The sequence below is a fragment of the Pempheris klunzingeri genome, chromosome 18 (genome assembly GCF_042242105.1).
Source record: "Pempheris klunzingeri isolate RE-2024b chromosome 18, fPemKlu1.hap1, whole genome shotgun sequence".
NCBI lineage: Eukaryota > Metazoa > Chordata > Actinopteri > Acropomatiformes > Pempheridae > Pempheris > Pempheris klunzingeri.
In genome coordinates this window covers 18,684,414-18,708,784 of record NC_092029.1, presented here as the reverse complement: position 1 = coordinate 18,708,784, position 24,371 = coordinate 18,684,414, and the positions used below count along the sequence as shown (strand labels likewise).

Genomic DNA, 24,371 nt, shown 5'->3' with positions numbered 1-24,371 from the left:
CTTTAAATGTGTGCATTCAGGCTGTTGGGCGACATTAGCAGTAATCCCGTTATCTGTTTACACATATCTATTGGCAAATATTGACTTCAGCTAGTAAAAGTTTCATTCAACACTGATTTACTCTTTAATAAACCCCCAACAGAAACGAATGAATTAGCCGACTGTAACTTAAAGTAGCCGAGATATATTGGCGCAAATGTCGAATGAAATAGTAACAGTGTTTTAGGTGGTTTAGAATCAGTGCCCCGCTCAGTACATACGCCACATCACATCTCTTTAAAAGGGCAAATTTGTGGGATCCTTAACATGAGATGATTTGTGGCAACACACAAATGCTATATACGGACTTAAAGCAGCTTATCCACTCCTTTTCATATCATTTAGCTCAGGAATGCCACACACAAACCACACATCTGTAAAAGTGCATGTGAGTGTGTGTGACCCTTGTTGAAGTGGGAACGGTGTAGTGAAAGCATGCTATGCGAGAGATAACCCTGGCTTCCAAAGCCACCGACCATGCTTTGCGACTAACACCTTGGAGTCAAAGGTCTCCCAGGAGAGGGGTCGAAGGTCACGTCTATATTCGAACGAGTGAGTGAGTTAACTTCACCCGCTGGCCGTAAAAACCAGATCCCACCTGGTGCCTGTCTCTCGTGCATGTGTGTGTGTGTGTGTGTGTAAGTGGTGAAGTGTGTTTTATTGCACTCTAAAAAAAATAAAATAAAAATCTAATTGTAAATTGGCTGTCAACTGTAAACTGAAATCTGAAAAAGATATCAACTCTTTCTGGAATTAAAGTGACCAGCTTCCCTCCTCTGAACAATGGAAGGTTAATATGTAAAGACGCAGGAAGGAACAGAAAAATATTACTCATCTATTATGAAACTGTCACATAAATCACTTTGACGATAATGTACGCACTCCTTACTTCAGTGTTCTTTCTTCTTTTTGCCAGAGCAGAGTCATACATGGAGTCAGAGTTACAACAACAGAAAGCTCCATTTGGGACATACGTCTCCATATGAAGTTCAAAGATAAGCACAGTAACATTATTACACTGTGGGGCTTGTGTAATATGTAACCTTTCATGCAATGTATACATGTCTGAATACACTGAGATAATAAAGTTTACTCAACTGTTGAGGGATTTTTTTATATCACTTACAGCACAGTATGTTCAGTATCTCAGGGTTGTATTACATTGCATCACTTTCATCTCGAGTTTTCTTAACACCCAATTCAGGAACTAAATTGTGTCCAGCATCTTAAATTCTCTTACAGAAATCACCAAGGTGAGCCAAGGTGTGAAATACATGGAGGGAAAAGGGGGTCCAGACAGGCTGGGATGAACAACATAAGGACCACTGGAAGCTACGTGCTTGCAAAGAGGGAAAATATTTGTTAAAAGTTTCAGATGCACGGCCGAGGAAAATCAAATGCTGCCCGAGGAGGAGCATTTAGCTCAAAACATGTTGTCTGCACATCAGGATGTTAGGTTTCAGCCTTCTAATGTAAGTCTGCTCTGCGTACACGTTTGCTGTTGCATCATCGTCAGAAGCTTTATAAAATATTTACAAGCAAGGAGATTCCTTCTGAGTGTGTTGTTCCAAAGGTGATGCAGAGGTTCACACGATGTCGCCGTCCTAAAAGCAGCACATACTTCAGATACAGGCTGTGCCACTACAGTTCACTGCCTGATGCACTTTTAGTATAGAAATCTCTTACATTTGAACTGAACAACCACACACAGGACTGGAACCAAGTAAATTCGGTTAATTAACTAAACTAATTGAACCTTGGACCTCCACAGTCCACCATGTCTCTCTGACGTTTATCTGTCTCCCACATCTCCCTTTTACTCTACATCTTACGAATAAAAGCAGCAAGCCTCCAAAGCCATTTCTAAACATATGCTACAGCTGGGATATATTTGTGTGCGTGTGTCAGAGGGAGAAAGTGGGCGAGCGGTGGGTAGGGGGTTATCAGGTGTTCAGGAGACTATCCAGAGCTCCACTTCCTAACACGTAAACGACTTTTGGCCTCAAGCATGATGCTTATGTGCTGAGACTGAGCACAGCAGCACGTCAGAGTGAATTCTGGTACATACGCAGGATCCAATACAGTATCTAGGATAGGGTGTGCACCATTCACAACTGGGCTGGACAGCTCAATAGCTGTGATTATTGCCTTTCAATACTGTGATAAATCAATCTTTACGAGCACACTAATGGAGGGACGCATATAATGGTCTGCCGGAGGCAGTCACTAAGATCTAAATAAGACCAAACAACAAGCACGTTATCTACATTTCTAGTGATCCAATGAATCATATCAATTATGATGAACTTGCACTGAAATAAAAACCTGGCAACTTATCTACTTGTGTTGTGGAAAAGGCGTGACGCTTTGATGGCAACATGAGATGCGCTTCAGCAAACATTTTCATGCAACATTCAGATGTGGCTTTAAATGCATGCGCAAAATAAGCAGAACTCTATGAACGCCTGCTGCGTACATAATGAGGTCAAATGGGGTTACATTCTGTGGTTTCCAGTTTCAACAATACTGTGTTTCTGTTGCCATAGAGAGGGAAAAAATAGAGTTATTAAAATGTTCCTGAAATGCCAGCATTATGTAGCCGTGCTCTTACAAACGCATCAAGTAAACATTCAGCTTTTCGGGCATTTTATTGCTTTTACTGGGTAGCGGATAGTATTGAGACCGATAGGAAATGAGGGGATAGAGAGAGATGCAACAAAGATCCCCTGCTGCAATCAAACTGTGGATACTGTGGTTACCAGCAGGCCCCCAAGATGCTGCAGCCAACATTCACTTCAAAGTCAACTGTAACCTGGTTACACCCTGAAAGTCTCAACATTTCATAGTGGCCACCTCAGCTGTCCAGTGTCAGCAATTGATCCCACGATTAGTTTCCAACTGGGCAACTCTTTATCACTTAGAAACTCTAAGGTTGACACAGTGGTTCTCTATTACGTAGCTGCAACAGTAAGCAGGAGCCCGTTTCTGCAGGTTTCGGGGTTTCAATCTCAATTTAATAAGGCCAATGCTCACTGGGGTGTGATGGAAATGCAATATGAAAACAATTAAAGGCAACAAAATGGTTCCTATGACACAGCCTTGGCTCACTGGATGTTAGATAAACCATCAATCTTAAAGCAGACTCTCCCTCTCTTTTGACTTTTTGAATCTAGTCTTGGGCAGCTTTTCTCTTGTCAAAGGGAAACTGGAAATACGACTTATCACTCGGTTTAAATGAGGTTTTAATGAGCCCTATAATGTATGCATGAGCCCTATACATCAGTTGTTCGGGGCAATATGTGGCCCAGTTTTGGCTAATTTGAAGCCAAGCTGCCGTTTTGCTCAATACCAAAATCACAGCTTTATTTCAGCCCCTCTAAGTGTAAACCAAAGTTTTGTTTTCCACCTATACTGTGTCTCTTCTTGCACTGATACTGCAGCCCTGTGTTTAATTAAAAACCAATACTGGCAAGCCAAAAAAGGTTTAACCCTAGTTTCCATGGAGATGCTGAAAACTTGAATTTGGATTTTTTTTTTTTTGGCATTGAAAAGATGAATTTAAGGAGAAGGGAGGAGAAGAGCTTTCTGGATGATGGCTGTTTGAAAATGAGAATAGATTCCAGCTGCTGTGCGTCATCTTAGACTCCTTCACACACACACACACACACACACACACACACACACACGAACATGAGCCTAATAAAATGAACTGAGTTCCTGAGTCAATATTGTTGCAGCCCCACCTGCAGTAACACAGGGGGATTCCTCCCTAAGTCTGTGTCTAAGGTCAGCTGGACTGAGGTTTTAACTCAGATGTGGGGAGGGGAAGCTCATCCCACATCAGACCCCAGCAGAAGCATTGCAAAGACATCAGAAAAGCCGACAACACCAGAAACAGAAAGAGGAGCAGGGTGAAGACAAAGAACCCCAGCACATGAGGCAGGAGAATTACTTCCATCCTGCTTCAAAAAGCCATGGGATGCAGGGCTCATAGCACATTATCCACAATATAAAATGTGTCATTAGAAGCGGAGGTCTACCTTCTGTCTTGTTTTTTTGTTTAAGATTTGAAAAGGCTCGACGATACGCCCTCCAGCAAAACAAAAAAGGCCAGAAAAGTATGGCAATGTATTTCAGCCTATCTACACGACAAGACCCATTTAAGACATCCTTTTCAAATACTGCATTCATAATAAAGATAAATAGGAAAAATATATACCGATGCAAATACAAGGGGATATTAGTGACATGTTAGTGTTCCATAAATCAGACGGGATCTACTTTCATCTCAGGAAAAAAACTAAAAACTAAAATCCATTACTGTGTGCTGGAGTTATGAGGCCTCTATTAATTGGTTTCAAGGTATTTTATGCAAATGCTGACCTTGAAAAGACCTTGAATTCTAACAAGCTTGTTTTCAAAATTCCTAAGGGTCTGCATGTGTCCAGAAATGTTTTTTTTAAACCAGTCTAAACACATATCTAAGGACAGATCTAGATTTCACCACATAAACCCCAGATTATCCAAAGGGATGCAGAGATTCAATATGCCAGGTTGGTATAAGTGCAGATGTTGACTTATTGACTCAGGTGTGGTGACGATATAAATCTGGCATGACTGTTGTTTCACTGAATTTCCTGCCGAGCAAAAACAACCTGAACCACCAGGAAGAACAAAGTGAGGCAGCAGAGGCCTGTTGTTCTGAATGAATGAAGAGGCTACATGCACACATTTTCTCTGTGGCCGCAAAAGAAAAGACTCTTTGTTTCAGGTGAGTTTCTGCTTCGGTATCGAGCCGTCCAGCCTCCACTCCCATCCACCCAGCTCGCCCCCGTGTCATCGTGACAGAGTGTGGCATTGTGGGAAGGTATGGCATAAATCGTCCGGACCCAGTGGTGATGCCTGGCCACAAATCAAACCTGCTCACTGCCTCAACACCTCCATAAGCAATCGACAAGGATCAAGGCTGGAAGATAACTGCACGGCCACTGGAAGGAAATCACTACGTGCTAGTGTGTGTGTGTGTGTGTGTGTGTTAACTGCCCACCACAAGGCCGTTAAGGGCAGACGAGTTTGTGTCCTCTCTTTAATTTGCACACACACACATACAACACAGGCACAGAGTAAACCCTACTGGTGATATGAGACATGATGTGGAGCTGACATGGCTGTCAGCTTGACTAACAGCGTTGTTAAAGATGTTTCATCATCTAAAAAACAGTATTCTGACACGCAAACTGTCTCCTTGTTACCCATCATAGGTGAATTTAACCATTCTGAAGTCAGAGTCTGCAAAATATTAAAACTATGCACTGTGTTTACCCAGAACCTAAAACAGGGTTTATACCATATCACATAACTGTAAATGCACATTTAAATGAGTTCTAAACACACAGTATCTAAAAATGGGCCGACATGTCGATCTAGTAACATCTTCAAATTTGTTGTTTTGACCAACCAACAGTTTAAAATGCATTCAATTCACAATGTTGTGAAAAAGACAAAGTGTGAGAAAGTGTTGATTCATTTTGATGAATCATTTCAGCTCTACATCAGGTCCTGATTTCAACTACTGCGCTTAGTTTGGGTGAGTGCAGTGGATTGCAGGGTGTGGACCGTGACCACACTTTTATTGTGCAAACTACTGATGGGGACATGTCTATCTGTCTTTGAGCTTTAACTGGACTCTCGCACACAAACACAAACACACTGTTAATGAGTAGAGGCCCAGGCTACTGGCTATTACAGAGAAGCCATTGTTCTCCAATGAGCATCGATGGTTCCGCCCAAAGTTAGGACGCTAAAACAACACAACATGATTCTGCTGTTTCAAGTTGCACGTGCAGACATGCAGAATGTGTTGGTTGCCTTCAAAGGGTCTTATTACACAAAATCTGAGGTTGAGTTTATCTAGAATCTAGACTATAGCATTAGTAGCTGGAACGTATTATCCCAGACATCTGTACAAGCAGTGTTGAGTTTCAAACCCCCAAAGTAGAAAATATTTGAATTAATCAGTAAATGAAAATAATACTTCTGTTAGTTATGAGTATGGCATAATGTTGATGGAACTAGTGCTGAGGAAATCCTGACTTAATCAAGAAAATACAGGGATATACGGAGGAAGTTAAGTTTGCAAAATAAATAAAAAACGCTCCAGGCCAGGAGACGGGGAAGATCTGACTCATATATTCTAAAATGTATCAATGAAAACAGGGAAAATTAGAAAGAGATCACAATTTGAGTATAGGCATTAAACTAAAATCTAAAAATAGTGACTGTTGGCCATCAGTAAATCCTGAAATATCAGCATCGGTATTTGTGTCAGCCATGACAAAGTCATATCAGTCTAACTCTAAGTGGAAATGTTCAAAGCGGGAGTCAGAAACTAACTGGATAATGAGAGGAAGCATTCACTTCTGCTCCATTTACTGATATTTTCGCTCTCATTCTCAGTAACTAAAAAAGAGGGAAGGGAGAGAGGGAGGGAGGGAGAGACAGACAGACAGACAGACAGACAGAGAGAGACTTCAGAAAAAGCCAGAAAGGTCACAGATGTTTCTGGGCGTGTTTGTGTGTATGTGTAGTATGTACAAGAAAGATCAATAACAGTCTGCAGTGGTTTACGGGGGGAGGGGGGGGCTGGTCAAACATGGCACCTTGTGATCAGAGCTGTGGCGTCGCACACAAACATGCGTGCACAGACGAACGTGATCACAAGTGTGACCTTACTAGGCGTTTTTGAAGGTCCCACCGTGCAGAGAATAAAGAAGCACTCTTAAGAATGCAGTGTGCACACATGCACGCTCACAGACACACACACAAACACACTCGGGATAAGGCACTGAATTATGCAGGTCCGCCCACATCTCGCTCTCTCAGCCTTGGAGTGACTTTGGTGCAAAGCTGAGGGTGGGTGGGGTGTAATGACAAACTACCACTGACCAACAGAACAAAACAGTCAAACAGTGAACCCACCTAAAGTAGTCATCAGGATGTCTGCGGGTCCACAAGAAGTCTTAATAAGTCTCTTTTGATTACCTACTGTATAGCAAAGACCTCAGCAGTAATTAACTGCCGTGTAATGCAGCCTTTAAAGCACTATTCACATGGGACTAGCATTATCTGGGGTCCTCTTAAGGCCTTTAATATCCACAGAGGTCGCCTGCATGCTTAATTCTGTGGGAATCTGCCATGACGCTAATCTGCAAACTCAAAATTAATAAAAGAATTTCCTTCTACCAATTCCACCAAAAATTTGCTCGAATTCAGAGGACATCTGATAAAGTCCAATGTGAATGTGCATTTAGTTAGTTAGTCAGAAAACTGAAATGAAACATAGATTTTCTTGTTGACAAAATCTCAAACCAAGGTCCACTTACTCACTTGTTTTCTAGACCTTTCTGTCATGTGTTATGGTCTTCATTAGCAGTCAGATAATTAAAGTGGAAGAGGACAACTTTTGTAATTTAACTTTTAACGAAAGATTAGCAACTAACAATTATACAATTTAGTTAATCATTAACAGTCAATACTTTCTAAATAAATAGTGGACCATCATTTAAAATATCCTGGAAAGCCTATGTGATATCTCAAAATGGTCATATTGTCTCCTACAGTCCAAAACCAAAATGTATTCAATTTGCTATAACACAGTAAAAAGCACACATGTGAAAAGCCAGAAACAGTGACTGAATCAGTCATCTAAATGGCTGCAGATTAATTTTCTGACCATCGACCGATCATGTAGTCGTTAGTAGTATAAAAGAGTGGAGTACAAATCCTGTGACACCAATGGGTCCTTGTACACTTTCACACAGTGCTGCCTCCAAAGAGGAGAAACAGCTGACACTCCCATGAATAGTAGCTACCAATGGAACCCAACACCAACAAGCTGGTGAACGCTGCTATGGCAACCACTTCCAGCTGGGTGTCATGTTGCCATGGCGCTGGTAGGTGGGCCATGCCCAGTTCTCAGGTGTCAGGTGGACAAACAAAGAAAGGAGGGAGCAAAATATGCTACTGCAGCAAAACTGGTCCAAGTGAAATAAATACGCCATGTTCGTTATAAATAAGGCTCGTTTAGTCCAAACTGATTCTGCAATTATTCCAAATAAAAGCCTACTTCTAATAGGCTTGATGTACATAACTGTTATACTAGTCTTTCTCCTGACATTCCCCATTACTGGAAAACAATTCAAATAGCATCTTAGTCGTACACGCAACGCAAGTGTTGCAGACTGCAATGTACCTCCTCCTCCTCCTCCAACTACTGTCCATAGTGTTGCTCCTGACTGACCTGAATCTCATAACCCTGATGATAAAAAATGTGATCAGAACGACTATCCCACTTGGGCCAAAACCATTTAGAGGTCATAATCATTGGGCTTTTGCTGTAGAGAAATATACAGTATGACAGTCAGGAACACTGTTCACTGAACCGTAGTAACAAACAAGGGGTTTGATGAAGTAGTTTGATTTCGTATGCGATGATAATTGATTCATTGTTTTGTCTAAAAAGAGAAAAAAAGAAAAAGAAAATGGCTATCACAAGTTCAAAGAGTCTGAGGATTGTCTTCAAATTGCTTGTTCTGTTTGAATATTTTTGGGTTGCGACTTTTGGTCAATTTACGATGATATGAAACAGAGAAAACCTGAAATTACTCACAAGCTAATAATAACCTAGAACCAGTGTTTCTTCTTGTTAAATGACTGAAACAACTGAGTGATTATCAAACCAGCTGGCATTTGATTTTCTGTCAAATTAATTTAATTTGTTTGTGTAGACATGAGTTCTGTACCGATCACCAATCTCCATCAGTCAGTTGAGATAGAAACTACTACATTTGAACATTTTGGATCTCTTCAAACCTATCTAGTGTTCCCAACATATTTCCTAACAATTACAGGTTGTTCACAGCGTCTGAAAATGTATTGGATTTGACTCCAGAACTCGAACTGATGGCTGACCTTCTATGACACACCAAAAGGACAATTTCTTGGCCTTAAAACACGGCTGTCATCATAACGTCTGGGGCAGATTTCTAACCGGGATTCAAAAAGGCCTTGAGATGTCTTGATGAAAGTTACAGATATCCTGAAACTGATGCAACTGATGCCACAAGTATCTAAATTAGCAGATGACGTCATCTGGCCTTCACCAACAACCCAGTTCAAAGCAGGAGAAACCCTGATCTGATCTTTATTTCCACATGTGCAGGATTTACTGCACCAGGACATTCCAGCAGTCCATCACAGAAAAGTTTCAAATACTTTCCGCTATGGCTACATTGCCTTGGTATCAACGCCGTTATGTGGTGAACTCTGCTGCTTCCAACACTGTTGGATTATGTAGTGCATTTGCATCAGGCACTGCCTCCTTAGACAAACAACTGACCAGGAACAGTAGCTTGGGAGTGCAGCCCATCCTCTTCAGTACACTCACACAAACACACATTATAACATCCAGCAAAGCCCATAAACATAAAACAAACTTACAGACAAATCTTTTTTTTCTTTCCCTTCCCTGAGAGAGGTTTCCACCCAAACCCTGAAGTCCAAGGTACACACAGATACAAGAGCACATAAGCACATGGCGCACGCACACACACAAACACACACACACACACAAACACACACACAGTCCGGGTTTGCATCAGCGATGTCAGCCCCAGTCACGAATCACTGCCGCCCCCCTGCACTGCTGTGTGTTTGTGAGTGTAAATGTGTGAGCGTCCCTGTCGAAACCATTCTTATGAAACAGGATGGACAGCGAAGATCAACAAATATGAGTGGGTGGGGCAGAATGTAGGGAAGTCCCCGGCACACTGAGGTCACCCACACAGTATTATTGTATGTTTGTGTTCAAATTCTCCACCAGGCCCGACCAGGAGGGTGGAGCCGAGCCGAGCTGAGCTGAGACGGGGCTGAGCCGAGACAGGGCGAGGACAGGGTGCAGCTCCATCGGGGGGCCTGCTAACAACCAGCAGATGAGAGGAGTAGACTTAGGACAAACACACAGGCCTCTTTGATTGAGTTGGTATGCAACTTAAGGCTGAAGCACCTGCTTGTGTTTCAGCGACGGCATCTCACAAATGTACTGTAGCCTATTTTGCTGCCAGACAGTAAATACAAGTTTAGATTCCTGCCCAGTGGGTGTTTATGTGGGTTGTAGATTGTTGACTTTTGTACGTCCGACATTCAGTTAAACAGTTATTGTGTGTTTGTGCTGCTTTGGTGACTTGGGTTAATTAACTCAGGTCAACAGCAGTGTTAACAATTTACCAACTCAGTCTTGCCACACTGCGGTCTGGCGATTACGTTAACATTAAAGTTTATTTGGAGTCGTGTTTCTGGCCACCCGACAATACAACTCCAGTATTTGTTCTTCTTTTAGCTTTGTTTTGGACTCCAAGCCATTTGCTAACATTATCGGCCTCTTCTTTGGTGCTGCACAGGTAGTGTACAGTGTGTACAGTGAGTTGCCACAGCTGAGGTTATGCAAACAAGAGTGATGAGGCTGTCCCAACACAGTAAAGCTGCGGGCCCTTAAAGCCCATGGAGCTGGCAGAACTGCAAGGTTTGATAATAACACTGCGGGCTCATCGATATCGACCACCACTTTCTAATCAAATGTAATCATTCAATTCATTGTTAATGTGAAGCTGTAGATCTCTGTCCCCGCTAATACTTTGACAGATTAGACCCCCCATCACGGACACCGAGCCCTCTCTGAAAGAATCCATGCATTCATTTCTGAATGGACATAATGGTGAGCATTCATCTAGTGAGCCAAAAACAAAACCGAATGTTGACATGAACACAGTTCACAGTTTTTTTTTTCTAAGAAATCAGGGAGAAGTGAGGTCCAGCTGAGTCCATCTGCTGTCATCAGATTATTATGCGTGATGCTTTTTGAAGGCCAACAAAGCCAAACCAGCAAACATTTCAGCACAGTCACACAGAGCCAAAAAATGTTCTGGTCCCCATTTTAAAAGTTGTGGAATGTCTCTTGTGAGCTGTATTGTTGTTCAATGGAGCCATTTTCTGTGAGTCTACAACTCGCTTAACCAACTTTTGCAAACAAATTAGATTTTATGAAGTGCTATAACTCATTTTTCAAAATATATCTCTCCTTTTATATATTTCTCACTGACCCAGAAATGCAAGGGTACACCAAAGTTGTTTTTAATGGCTTGTGTTTGTGATGTGGACTTTTATATACGAGTCAGCCACATCCAGTGTAGTGATAACAGCCATACTGGCACCTCCCTCTGACCACACGTAAACTGCTAACAAGAGGTAAACAATAGGTTTTACTCCCCAGTAATGACATGGGCCATCCCTCCTTGTTTTCCCTCCTTAGGGGCCACGATTTAGACATTGATCTGTTGCAAAGCACCATGGGAGCTGGTAGCGAGCTGTGCTAAACACTTATAGTCATTGGTCCCTGATTGCTGTCTGATCCTGTGAGGTCAACGGTGGGTAACCTCCCGTGTGATTGGCCCACAGGGAGCCGAGCAGGCTCTGACTGACAGGCAGGGGAGCAAATCAGCTGCCTGAGAAGGCAGCGCAAACCAATGGAGGCCGGAGGAGAGAAAAAAGGGGCAAGGCAGGGAGGAGGTGAGCTGGGCCTCTGAGGGGATTAACACGGTCTGACAGGCTGGCTGGGACAAACACACACACACACACACACACACACACACACACACACACACACACACACACACACACACTCACATACATACACAGCTTTTAGGGCAGGCTGCTCTGCTGAGCACACACAATACACTGCTTGTTTTAGAACAAGAGGAAAGAGAGAAAAGATAGATAAGAGAGAGGCCAAATCACAGAGAAGGAATGTGTGTTTGACAGAGGGAGCAGGAGCTAAGAGAGAGCGAGATTATGAACCACAGGTGCTTCCCAACTAATGTGCTTCCACTGGAGACAGGAACTCCCACTGTGGCCCTAATGTAAATTCCATGACTCTTCCATGACTTTTCCAATTGCCCTTCTTTTCTGAAACGCCTGCACTCACTCCACCCAAGTCTCACTGAAAGCTGTCTACTGCAATAAATATTTTAACTAGCTGAAAAACACACACATTATTTCAACTTTGCAAAATTCCCCAGCATTCTCTAATTTTCCACAGAGGATCTATCAGGTTACCTGACCTCCTCTGTCTGGAATTCACTGCTCAAAACTCAATTTGCATTCCAGGAATTCCATGACCAGTAGGAACCCTGAAACTGTGACATATTACCCAGTTGGATCCTCACAAACTCCTCAAACACACACACCACTGATGTATTATTCTGGACTCCTTATAGAGCCTTCTTTAAGGAGCTCTTTACGTGTATTGATCAGATTTCGGCAGCCCGTCTAGGAAAATTAACTGCCTCCAGAGTAGAGCGACATTTATGCAAGACTGACCAAGTCTGATTTAAGACCTAAAGAATCTGTAAAAATCAATGACCTGATCATTTTCACAACCCTCGGCTCAGATTATTGCATTGGATGACAAATTTAGGGGCTTTTGTGATCCTATAAATTTGGGTTGCTGTTGTTTTAATATCTAAATCTTGTATTGTTTTGTGTGATCTCTGAGCCTAAATACAAAGTAACTAAGGAGGTCGAATGTTGGGCTTGATGACACATGCTGAAAAATGGAAAAACTACCTGTAATTAGTTGTATATTTGCCTCGTAAGAGTCAGGTCGTGCTGCTGCTGCATCGAAAACAAAAGCAAACCTCACTTTAAACCTGGAGGCTGATAAAGATACTTTACCAAAGGCTGTATGAAAGTATGAATCATTTTCATTTTTCTAATTAAGGCTCTCAAATCAAATTGTGAAATCATGGTAAATATTGAATACCTTTGCCTAAGATATTAACACATCTTGCATGTTATCCCCCCTACTAACCTGTTTGACTTAAGTAACTGCATTACATTTTGCATGTACACGTCCTGAAAAAGACAACCTACAAAATCACTCTATAGGGGGCTGCAGTAGACTTCCTAACACTGGAAAATAGACAGTGGTGATAAATATCGTGGCTGTCCAGTGTGACCGCATCCTTCTTTGTAACAGGCAGCAGCCAATAGACCAAGGCCAGCTGCATTAATTACAGCTAGTACAGCGAGAGATGCGGCTGGACAAAAGATTAGATACTGACCTGGAGAGTTCACAGTCAACAGTAGAAACATGAAGTGGACCCTGATTTCAAACTGTGAATTTATGAATAAAGAACAGCAAGGTCCCTCAGCCGTGCCGTCAACGTGGAGGGAAACTGTCAGAATAATGTGAACCACAGCACTAGTCCGCCGAGTGCAGAACTCAGTGAATCTCCTAAAGCTGATGTCCTCAAATGTTCTGTTCACAACGATATTCAGTTCGCCGTCATAGAGTTAAGAAAACAGAAAATATTCACATTTAAGAAGCCAGAATTGGAGTTTTGACATTCATTTCTCTTTAAAAAAAAATTCTCAACCAACCAATTGTGAAAATATTTGGCAACTAATTTAATAGTTGGCAGTTAGTTGATTCATCAATTTGTTCTAGAAAACATGACATGTTGCAAGCAGTCAAATTACAGCCAACTTAATGATAAACCCCCAAAACCCACTGAGAAATATCAGAGATTCTTTCAGAGAACTAAATTCAACATGACCGAGTAGTGGTTGGCTGATGGAAATGAGCTGCAAGGTCCAATCATATCAATCTGTCTGTTTGTGTATTTATGTGTGTGTGATGAGATCTGCCATAACTCTGCAGGACAGGCTGTAAGACCCGTAGTCGTGATCTTTTGCCCTGCTTCGTAATAAACCACTGTGGAGTGATTTCTCTCTCTCTCTCTCTCTCTCTCTCTCTCTGTCTCGCACACACACACACACACACACACAGTTTGGCCATGAAAAGTGACATACAACACATTTAAAGCTTCGACTGGTTGGGCTGATAGGCAGACACTTGGCAGATGAGTTGAGTCATACAGGTGGACACATGCTCAGACACGGAGTTTAAATCACCCGAAGTCGACAAAGTGTAGGAAAAGCAACATGCATTCCAGCAAGACGCGACCAATCAATCATCACAGCAACTGCAAGTGATACGAGTTTGACACCTGCCACTGTGTGTGTTTACAGTCGCTCAGAGTGCAGATGAGGCTTCGTGCTATTTTTTTTTTTCCCCCATTAACATCCTACTAAGCCTTCACCCATTTTGACACACTGAGTTATTCATGCACTTTTTACATTTTCCAGTCCGTCCAGAGATCCTAGTTGCTGTTGTCTTGTCTGTGAACAAGCTCTACCAGCAAACCAGGAAATGAATGAAGCAGCATTAGCAGACTAATTACTGTGGTCTCTACAATGCTACATCTTAAGGTTTGTGACATGCATTCTAGCAAAAACGCTGAAAAGGTGTAAATGCATCTGTCTCTTCGGTATGCATACATAAGCTTTACTCCAAGTGGAACTACGTCAGCAAGTGATCTGTAGTAACAGCTACTCATAGTGTCTGTCCTATGATAACGAGGCCCTAAGCTAAGCAGCCTTCCTCCGTGTCTCATGCAAGCGACAGTTAAATGCCGTTCCAGTGACTGAACATCGCTGCGTCGTTGTAGCATGTATACAATCCCTAATCAGTTCAAGCGGTGTGTGATCTGTCTGGGCGAGAGAGCGATGATCTGTATGGGTGAGGAAGTGACCTAAGCACGAGCCTGTCAGGATGGTAAAACTTTTGTCTTGCTCGTAGTCCATAAATCTAAGTCATCCGTGTGTTGGCGTCAGGATTGGGGATTGTTTGGTTATTGTACCACTACACTAGTTCATTTACTGCCCTGTCAACACATGCAGGTCATCTTCTTCTGCTCCGTGTTCTCCTTCTTGTGCCGTCTTCTTCTTGCAGGGGACAAACAGACGATTATTCCACCGCACCATAATTCATTCAGTGAAGAAGTGCACAAGAAGAACATACAGCAGAAGAAGAAAATGTGTGTTGACAGTGCAGCGCGGCAGTTGAATAATCGTCCAACCCATCCCCCCACAAAGACTGGCGCAAGAGGACAAGAGCATATCGACCAACCAAACGACCAACCGACTGAAAGATGTCAGCCTTTGCTTTTATCTGGACGCAAGGCACTTGATGTGAAGTGTAAATGGGGTCTAGCTTGGTCAGAATCCTCCAGATACCTGGAGAATTATCACATCTAGGAACTGAAAGACGTTTTTGACGAGGAGGCATAACTTAGCCTTTAGCTGGCACAGTCAACCCACACAGCTGCTATTCCAAGTGCAGCAAAGTGAGAAGATTACTGAATCCTGTTCACTTCTCAACTTGCATCAGAATAAATCCACTTATGATGCTAACTAATGATGGCCACTTTGACCTGTATTAAGAATACCCTCAAGGACAACCATCATCATTACTGCAGACTGACAAATACACACACACACACACACACATTTTACAAGCCTGTCAACTACAGGGTATGCGTGTGAGAGGCCTCTTTTGCTGAGCTCCTGTCGACTATGCTCATCACAGCTACAGCGTTACCATGGTGACGCAGCCAGCTAGTGGCCACATGACATGAGAGAGAGACAGAAAGGGGGAAGGAAGGCATGGCCAATGAACACACAGAGGGACAATGCAAATAGAGATAAATGCACAGAGCAGTCGGCTACTGTGTGTGTGTGTGTGTGTGTGTGTGTGTGACCTCATGGTATTGTAGTTGTGGCTGAGGCCAGCAAATCTGTTAACCAGAGCGACTGTGCTGCTGCCAAGCACACCGCTACTGTCGCCAGCTACTACTGTCGCCAGCTGCTACTGAAAACAGGTACACAACAGGCCGACACTGCCCGTTCTGTCAAAGTCAGACACCACCTCAACAATCTTTTACCCTCACTAGTGACAGTGTTATTTTTTTTAGTTGCACATAATTTCTTTTCATCGAGCATTTTGACCTTCCACGACGGCCCAATGCCATTTCACAAAATAGCAACATTCCCAAGGAGAAACAAGACACTTTCCTTTATCCGAACATCACTTGACTGCACAATCCGGTTCAGTTTATTTCTCAGCATATCTCATCTCACCTTTGCACCTGTGTTTACAGAAAGCTGTGAAGGAGAATAGGAGATATGTATATACTTAATAGAGTAAATGAGAGCAGCAAAATGTTGCTGTTTTTTGTTATACATTAGCGTAAAACATTAATGGCAGATCAACTGAAATTACAGTTAGATGCAGCCTGAACATAAATTTGCTTACAGTCCAAGATTTTGCGATACTGATTTAACCAAGGGAACCATCCCCATGGCAATGTTGCAAATCAATGCGCAGGTTGGCTTTATATCAATATTTGATTACTTTTGCATCCATGTGATGGAGTACTGGAGTAAATTGATGTGTTATCTGGTTATTTCATCGACATTGCATTTCTCAATAGATACATTTTCCAGACAGTTTGCTAACAATATATCAGTAACGTTCTATAAAATGATATATTGTGATGAGGACTCCATCCATATCACTCCCTCTTAGTTTTAGAAATATCAAAAAACAGCTCCTGCATATTGTCAACACTTGTTTATGGGGAAGCTTTGTTTTGGTGGCACAACTTTTAATCAGCAAGGCAAGTGACAAAAAGGACATATGCAGTAAATTCATACTGTAAAACACTATCAACAAAGTTAGAAGATTTTAAAGGCCTATCCTAGCAAAGCTCCAAATAAGGAGTTCAAACTCTTTCAAGTTTAAAGATAACAACCTATGGTCAATGTCAATAAACCAAAATAAGAACTAAAGAAATATAAATTGCTAATGTTAATAAATAACTACAGATGGTATGGGTTACTGCACCAAGACATAGCTGAATATCAAAAATGATATTAGTATCAACCATGCATCGCTGTCTGCCACTCTCCCCACATTCAGCCAGTATGTGGACTGCTTCGCCAGAGACAATAAAACCTTGGACTTACTGTATGCAAACACCAAGGATGCATACACTTCATCATCCCTCCCCCCGCTGGGCCGCTCAGATCACAACCTGGTGAGACTGCAGTCCATTGGTGAAGAATCTTTGGTGAAGAAACAACCCCCCACCAAAAGGTATGTGAAGAAGTGATCTGAGGAGGCCACTGAGGTGCTGCAGGACTGCTTTCACACAACTGACTGGGATGTGCTGTGCAGCCCCCACGGAGAGGATATTGACACTCTGACCCACTGCATCACGGGCTACATTAACTTCTGTGTGGAGAACACCGTACCCACCAGGAAAGTACGGTGCTTCTCCAACAACAAACCCTGGGTGACCTCAGAACTGAAGGCCCTGCTAAAGGAGAAGAAGGGGGTTTTCAGATCTGGGGACAAGGAGGAGCTGAGGAGGGTGCAGAAGGAGCTGAAGAAGAAGATCAGGGAGTGTAAGGCCAGCTACAGGACCAAGATGGAGAGCCACTTGCAGACAAACAACGCAAGGGCGGACTTCTCCAGTGCCTTCAACACCATCCAGCTCAGGGTGAAGCTGGAAAGAGCGGGAGTGGACTGTCACCTGGCTGCATGGACAACGGACTACCTCACCAACAGACCACAGTACGTGAGGCTCCAGGACTGTGTGTCTGACATGGTGGTCTTCAGCACAGGGACCCAACAGGGGACAGTACTCTCCCCCTTCCTCTTCACCCTGTACACCTCGGACTTCAGTTACAACTCTGGGAGCTGTCACCTCCAGAAGTTCTCCTACGACACAGCCATCATAGGGTGTGTGTCAGAGGGGGACGAACAGGAGTACCGGGAGGTCGTCACCAATTTCATTGACTGGTGTGAGCTAAACCATCTTCAGCTCAACACCAGCAAGACAAAGGAGATGGTGATTGACTTCCGCAGGAAGACACCCCAGACTGCACCGGTGAACATCCAGGGACTGGACATTGAGAGGGTGGAGACCCTCAAATACCTGGGTGTTCACCTCAACAACAAACTGGACTGGTCTCACAACACAGATGTCCTGTACAAGAAGGGCCAAAGTCATCTCTACCTGCTGAGGAGACTGAGGTCCTTTGGAGTGTGCAGGACTCTGCTCAGAACTTTCTATGACTCTGTGGTGGCGTCTGCAGTCCTCTATGCAGTGGTCTGCTGTGAAGGAGGGAGCACGGAAAGGGACAGAAAGAGACTGAACAGACTGGTCAGGAGGGCCGCTTCTGTCCTGGACTGCTCCCTTGACTCCATAGAGGAGGTGTGTGAGAGGAGGACACTAACAAAACTCAAGTCCATCATGGACAACCCCTCTCACCCCCTGCACGGGACTGTGGGGGCCCTCAGCAGCTCCTTCAGCAACAGGCTGAGGCCCCCACCCTGCAAGAAGGAACGCTACCGCAGGTCATTCCTTCCATCAGCCATCAGACTCTTTAACATCAGCATCACTGGCTGATGTTAACACACTGTTTTCATTCATATCATTCCATTCCTTTCATATTCCTGTCCATACATGTACATTTTATGTCCATAGTGTAAATATTTATTTATCATCACCACATATATTTATTTGCTATTGCTTATTTTCTACTGTTGCTTTCTTCACTCTTTCTTTTCTATTGTTGCTGCTGTAACATGTCAATTTCCCCCTATGGGGGATCAATAAAGAAAGTCTAAGTCTTATTCTGGAGCCCTGGAATCTGGAAATAGCAGGTCAAATAAAAGAAAATCTGATCATGCATTGCTCTGAAAACAACCCAGTCATTCCACCAAGAACGACAGGAAACCCACAATCTCCACACAACACACACTTCCTGTTGGCTTCCTGCTTCCCATGTAACAGGGAAAAGGAGGGAGTGGCAGCTGATGTCATGGTGAGTCTGCTGACATGCTGCATTCAAGTCCCATAGGAAAGAAGGTGGATATGAGCTTCCTGCTGGTAAATTCCTTTTACCTCAAATTCAGCCAGTCAGTGCTATCAGAAAAAAACTATCCAATTCGTGACAAAGGTAACTGCAGTGGTTTTGTTTCAGCGTGTCATGAGCGAGAGTTAGTTTAGTGCACACAGAGGTGTTGCTATGAGACAAATAATTGCTTCCATTCTACTGCTTTTTTTCCCCAGGTTAAGTTGTTTTTCAATTAAGCTGTGAGGAAACCATTAACCAGATGTCTGGTGACTCTTGACATAAACCAGCACCCTTTAGTCTCCTGCAAATGTTAGAAAACACCCCTGTTTCTCAGTCTTTCAACCTCACACACACACACACACACACACAGCTGCTAAGCTAAGGATGCTAAACTGGAAATGTCTCCGTGCATCAAAATATTGTCATTCTATACAGCAATGCAAAACACAGGAGCTTCATGAATTCAAGGAAATTTGTGAATTTCATTCAATTTAGCCCTCCTAGTTTATTATCATATATCTATTAAATTATGGTCAAAACTATGCAAGATCGTCCTCCATGCCTATTCAGCCTTTTATTTAGTACAGTCATGTGCACGGAGGATACATGAGCTGTTGCACTTCACTCCCATACGTAACTCGTGTCACTTTGTCACACCATGCGGTAACATGCAAATATGGCTTTCACTGTTATTGCTACGTCATCTGCCGTTTTCAGTGAGACAAATTCGAGACATTTTAAGGCTACGTTACAGCTGCAAGCTTTTAAGACAATTTCAGCGAGGAGAAAAAACAGACCAAAGAAAACATGTCCGACTATCAATAGTTGTGAATCTATAAATAAGCATAACGTTAAAGGAAATAGAAAAAGAAAATATCTGTCATACTGTGTTATCCAAGCATGGACGTCAACTGAAAGAGAACGTATGCAACATAACATAATATTTGCTTTCCAAACTAAAAAGCTCTATAAAAAGTCTTACATTTAGATCTAACACTTTCTTCCTAAGCCCCTTTATATACTGCACTATGGGATCCTCTTAGGAATCTACAGGCTACAGACATGTGGTGAAGTGTGGATGTTAGCAAAGCAAATCACTTAATTTATAGCCTACCATTGCTAATATTTGGCTGCCGACAGACAGAGAGATTTTGAGAGGTCAGTGTTGGGTGGAGTGGATGTGGTGGTGAAGAAGGCCTCGTTCCAGGCAGAATCAATCACTAACTGGACAGACAGACAGAAAAAAAAAAATCTGCTGTTCCTATTTTAAACCATAAGCCTCTCTTGAGTTGTTCAGAAAAAAAGTGGAAAAATTCCTGAGGCTGGCACTCTGGACTTGTGGAGGAGCTTTAAAACTGTCTCAATGTACCTCCATCATGAAAAAAAAAGGTTTAGTTCAATGGACTTGACTCTTGCCTGAAGTCAAACCATTTCCTGATGAGAGATGCAGCCAGGTTTACATGATTCAGCACTCATCCAAGTAAAATCACACTTATACACAGGCAGTGAGAGCATCACTTAACTACGGCTTCAAACTGCCCCTGCCAAGGACAATGCCCGCATAATATACACCAGCCCTTCCTGATTAACAACAATGTTACATGTAATTACTGGTTTAAATGGTACTACCTGCTAATTGCAACATTGTCAGAACCACTTCCATAAGCCTAATTATGTCGCTGGATGGATGCTGCCCGAGTGCACAGTGAAGGCTGAAAGTACATTTGTAAGGTGATATGAATTATCTACTCTGTCGTTTATCTTGCACGGTAAACAAGGCTTTGCTTGTCCTGCACAATATGTGTCACTATATGTGTTTTATATGTGCCCCAGACACTTTTGTTTACGGCTTGTTTAGATCTGTGCTGCCAGTGTACCAGAGATCTTAAATGTAATGAATCCACATGTAGGGTTGGGTATCGAGAAGTGGCTCCGTGATAATGAAAACCATGATTTCCCTTACAACTACTTCCTATTCTATTTTACCCATCACTTCCTGAAATGTTGCTTTGGATCTACTGCACTCAATACTTACGTATAAAGCAAAAGTTGTTAGCTAGCTTTCCAGGCAACAGGAATTGCTGGATATCAGTTGTCAACATTCAAAGTCTTATACACGTGAAACGTTGTGTTTTGGGGTGGATTCCTGCAGGTGCTGCAGACTGTGCTCACAATCCTAAAAAAAAAAAAACAATAGTGCTTCTCCTCAAACAGGACTGAGAGTATCATTTTAGGTGACATAACAGTTGTTCGATGCCATCATGTTGTACATGCCAATGGTCTGGCCTGGATGAGGGAATAAAATGTTGATTTTGTGAGGTCATAAGTGTTAAAACACATGAAGGCATCTAATAAAACACATGTGTTTTTAGGTTGAACATGCTCCACTCCCAACTTGCCATCAGCCTCTTCACACACCTAAAGGGACTAAGAATTATGTATTCTGTCAAAATAACTATTTCTGCCCCCTTTTTGGACCTAGACGACCTAAATACAGAAGTGAAGCAAAGAAAACTTTCCCCACAACCTTTTATTCAAAATAAAGCAATCTGTTTGTGTGACTGCATCTGAACTCCGGTACATCTATTGTGCTGCATCGTACAAGCCTTGTGTTTACTTAACTCTGCAAAAATAAGCCCCACATCTCTGCCTACCAGGAGTCCCCACGTGACACAAGTACCTGTTATGTTATAATGAGCCCCACCATAAGTCCCACAGCGGGACTTACTCAGTTTGGGTTGCAAGATTAAAAAGTTTGAGAACCTTTGCTCCAGACTAATCAGTCATCCATGGCTAATCTAATCACGCAAATGATCTCACCACACTGAGCGGCAGTTTGGTCTGAAATTCATAAATCAAGCATCGTCGATTATAAGATTTTCAGTATGCGTGTGGTGAATCAAATCTTAAAAAAAAAAAATCAGTATCAATCACAGACCGTTCTGAAGAGTTTTATTCCAAATGCAGCATATTTCACACACAGCTACACTCAGGAGCAGTCTAGACAGTGTGAAGGACACTTGTGCAGCTTGGGGGGGCTCTACCAGCTGACATATGGGGAGGGTGAGGCGTGGCAAGGAAGGCCACGCTTCTGCTTCCATTCAATCATGTTGTACTGGACTGAACGGAGCGGTCCTCAGCAACAGAACTGAGGCGATGCTTCTTGTACAGTGAAAGAATTACAGCCTAAAGAACTTCTGGACTGGGTTAATCATTCCTCACAGAATGGAGAGGTTGTGTGTGTGTGTGTGTGTGTGTGTGTGTGTGTGTGTGTGTGTGTGTGTGTGTGTGTGTGTGTGTGTGTGTGTGTGTGTGTGTGTGTGTGCACAACCCTGGCCAACGGCTGGCCACCTTCAATCCTGGTAAATTAATCGGCTCAAGAAGATGAGAGGGGACCCTGTGCCCCCACACCCTTATCCAGGAGGAGGTGGGGGGTGGGCTACCCGCCTAAAAACACTGCAGCTGACGCAACCAGTCATTGCTATAAATCAAAACTACTTAACCATGAAATGCACCGGTTAGGGGGGATGGATGGATGGATGGGTATTGACTAACTCTTCATCACCAAAGCCCTTGCTGTTCTCTCGGATCGCTAACTGTCTGAACCCTGCAGGGAGGAGTTTCTTACCCTGTCGTGCTGCTACAGTAGTAAACAACCACAGACTGAGTCCAAACAGGCGATTTAATTACAGCACTGCTCCTCAAGATGTTGCAGGGTCAAATTATTGCTGGTCAAACGAGCAGCTCGCTTCCATGCTAGCTAATGTGGGGACAATGCAGGGCGACATGACGTGGTGTGTGTGAGTGTGTGTGTGTGTGTGTGTGTGTGTGTGTGTGTGTGCTCACCGCACTGACAGTGAGATTGTGTTGTGGTCTGTAGGCTGGTAGCATCCGCTCTACCTGGTGTGAGCATTTACACCCAGCTCGTTGCTAATACGTTAAGCTTTTATCTATTCGCCTAGCGTATCAAACACCCTCACCGTGTTACTGGGTTTGTCAGCCATTGCGGGGCACTGCTGCAAGCCCGCTTCACGACCCGTACACACAGCTAACAATGGCATAGCAGGGTCGGTTACAACTTTGGTTTCGCGTTTTAAAAAGCTATTGTGCGTGTTGTGAAATGTACGCCACTAATTAGGCTAGCCAATTTCTTCAATTTAACACAATTGCGGGGTTCGTATTTGCTCTACAGGTAATGTGCTTGCTAACTGGCTAGCTAGCTGCGATACGTGCCGTTTCCTCCTGTATTGGAGATCACCGCACGCCAAACTCCATTCACAATCTGGCTATTTTTCTGCCTCTTATCGCAGAAGCACACATTTAGACAAGCAGTCAGTAAATCATTAATATTTACTTCACGCTCGGTATATTCATTATGCACAAGCACTAACGGCTTCAGTGCGCTGTCAACTTTTAGAATTATTTATTCTGTCTAACGTTAGCATGCTTCCGAAATACACAGTTGTGGGCGGTAGCTAGTAGCTAGCTAACATTACGTTAGGGTGATATGCTCCTAAAAGAAGGTATTTTGCTAAGACATTGTGCTGATCTGTAGACACATGTTTAATTTGCCCGTTTAGTCACCACGAAAGCTCAAAGATTAATTGAATGTTAGAGGCCTCATGTTGTGTAATGTGTGTATATCACGGCAGAGTAAATCACCAGATTTTTCAATGGAGTTTGGCAATCATACGCTCCATGCACGTACGGGGACTTACCACCCAGTAAACCAAGTAAACCACGCTGCCCACAACAGCTTGGCTTTCAACATTTCCCAGCCAAATGTCAGCCAGTGGCAGCTTTACAGACCCTCATTCAGCCAAGAGAGGGCCCGCGAGTCCGCGGCCTCTCTTGCTGCTCCGCGGTGGTCTCCTACCTCTGTGGGCCGGCTGATCTCGAACAGGTCGAGCCGGTTGGCGTTCCAGTGGTTGATGATGTCGGCCAGTTTCCTCCTCTCCTCCTCCCTGCTCCCCGACATGGTGGACAGGCTTTCCGACCCTCTCCGTCCGTCCGTGCTGTTGAATAAAACTCCCCGTAACGTTAGTCCACAGGAGAAGAAAACGCCGCCACAGACGCCGATCGGTTGAGGTCTGCCGTTTTATCGCCAGTACTTGCAGAGGTCTGTGTCTCCGCTCACCGACCGACCTGCTGTCTGATCTGTTTCTGCTTCGCGTTCCCGGTGCGTCCCTGCGCGCCCCCGAAGCGCTCTGGATGGATGTCTGTGAACGCGCAACAGCGTTAACTGTTTCAGGTCCAATACATGTGATTCATGACGCTGCTTTCTTTAAAGCACTCTGCTAAACAGGGTTAACAGTAAGTACTGAGGGTAGTAAGCACGGATACGTCAGTATGTGTTCAATAATAATTTACTCATTTCATTTACTATCTATAACATTTGACCGTAGTAATGGTCAATGAAGAGTTTTACTCTGAAAATCTGACATCATTCT

At 43.3% G+C, this 24,371-nt stretch overlaps 1 protein-coding gene across 10 annotated transcripts in view; it reads right to left on the bottom strand.

Annotated features, from left to right (window-relative positions):
* The window catches only part of afdna (afadin, adherens junction formation factor a), a 94,175-nt gene extending 70,097 nt beyond the window's left edge, over positions 1 to 24,078 (bottom strand). For all 10 annotated transcript variants that reach the window (XM_070848787.1, XM_070848794.1, XM_070848796.1 and 7 more), the window contains exon 1: positions 23,798 to 24,078. In XM_070848787.1, coding sequence (XP_070704888.1) covers positions 23,798 to 23,899 — 102 coding nt within the window. In that variant the 5' untranslated portion in view covers positions 23,900 to 24,078. The remainder of the gene's footprint in view (positions 1 to 23,797) is intronic.
* Positions 24,079 to 24,371: the final 293 nt, after the last annotated feature.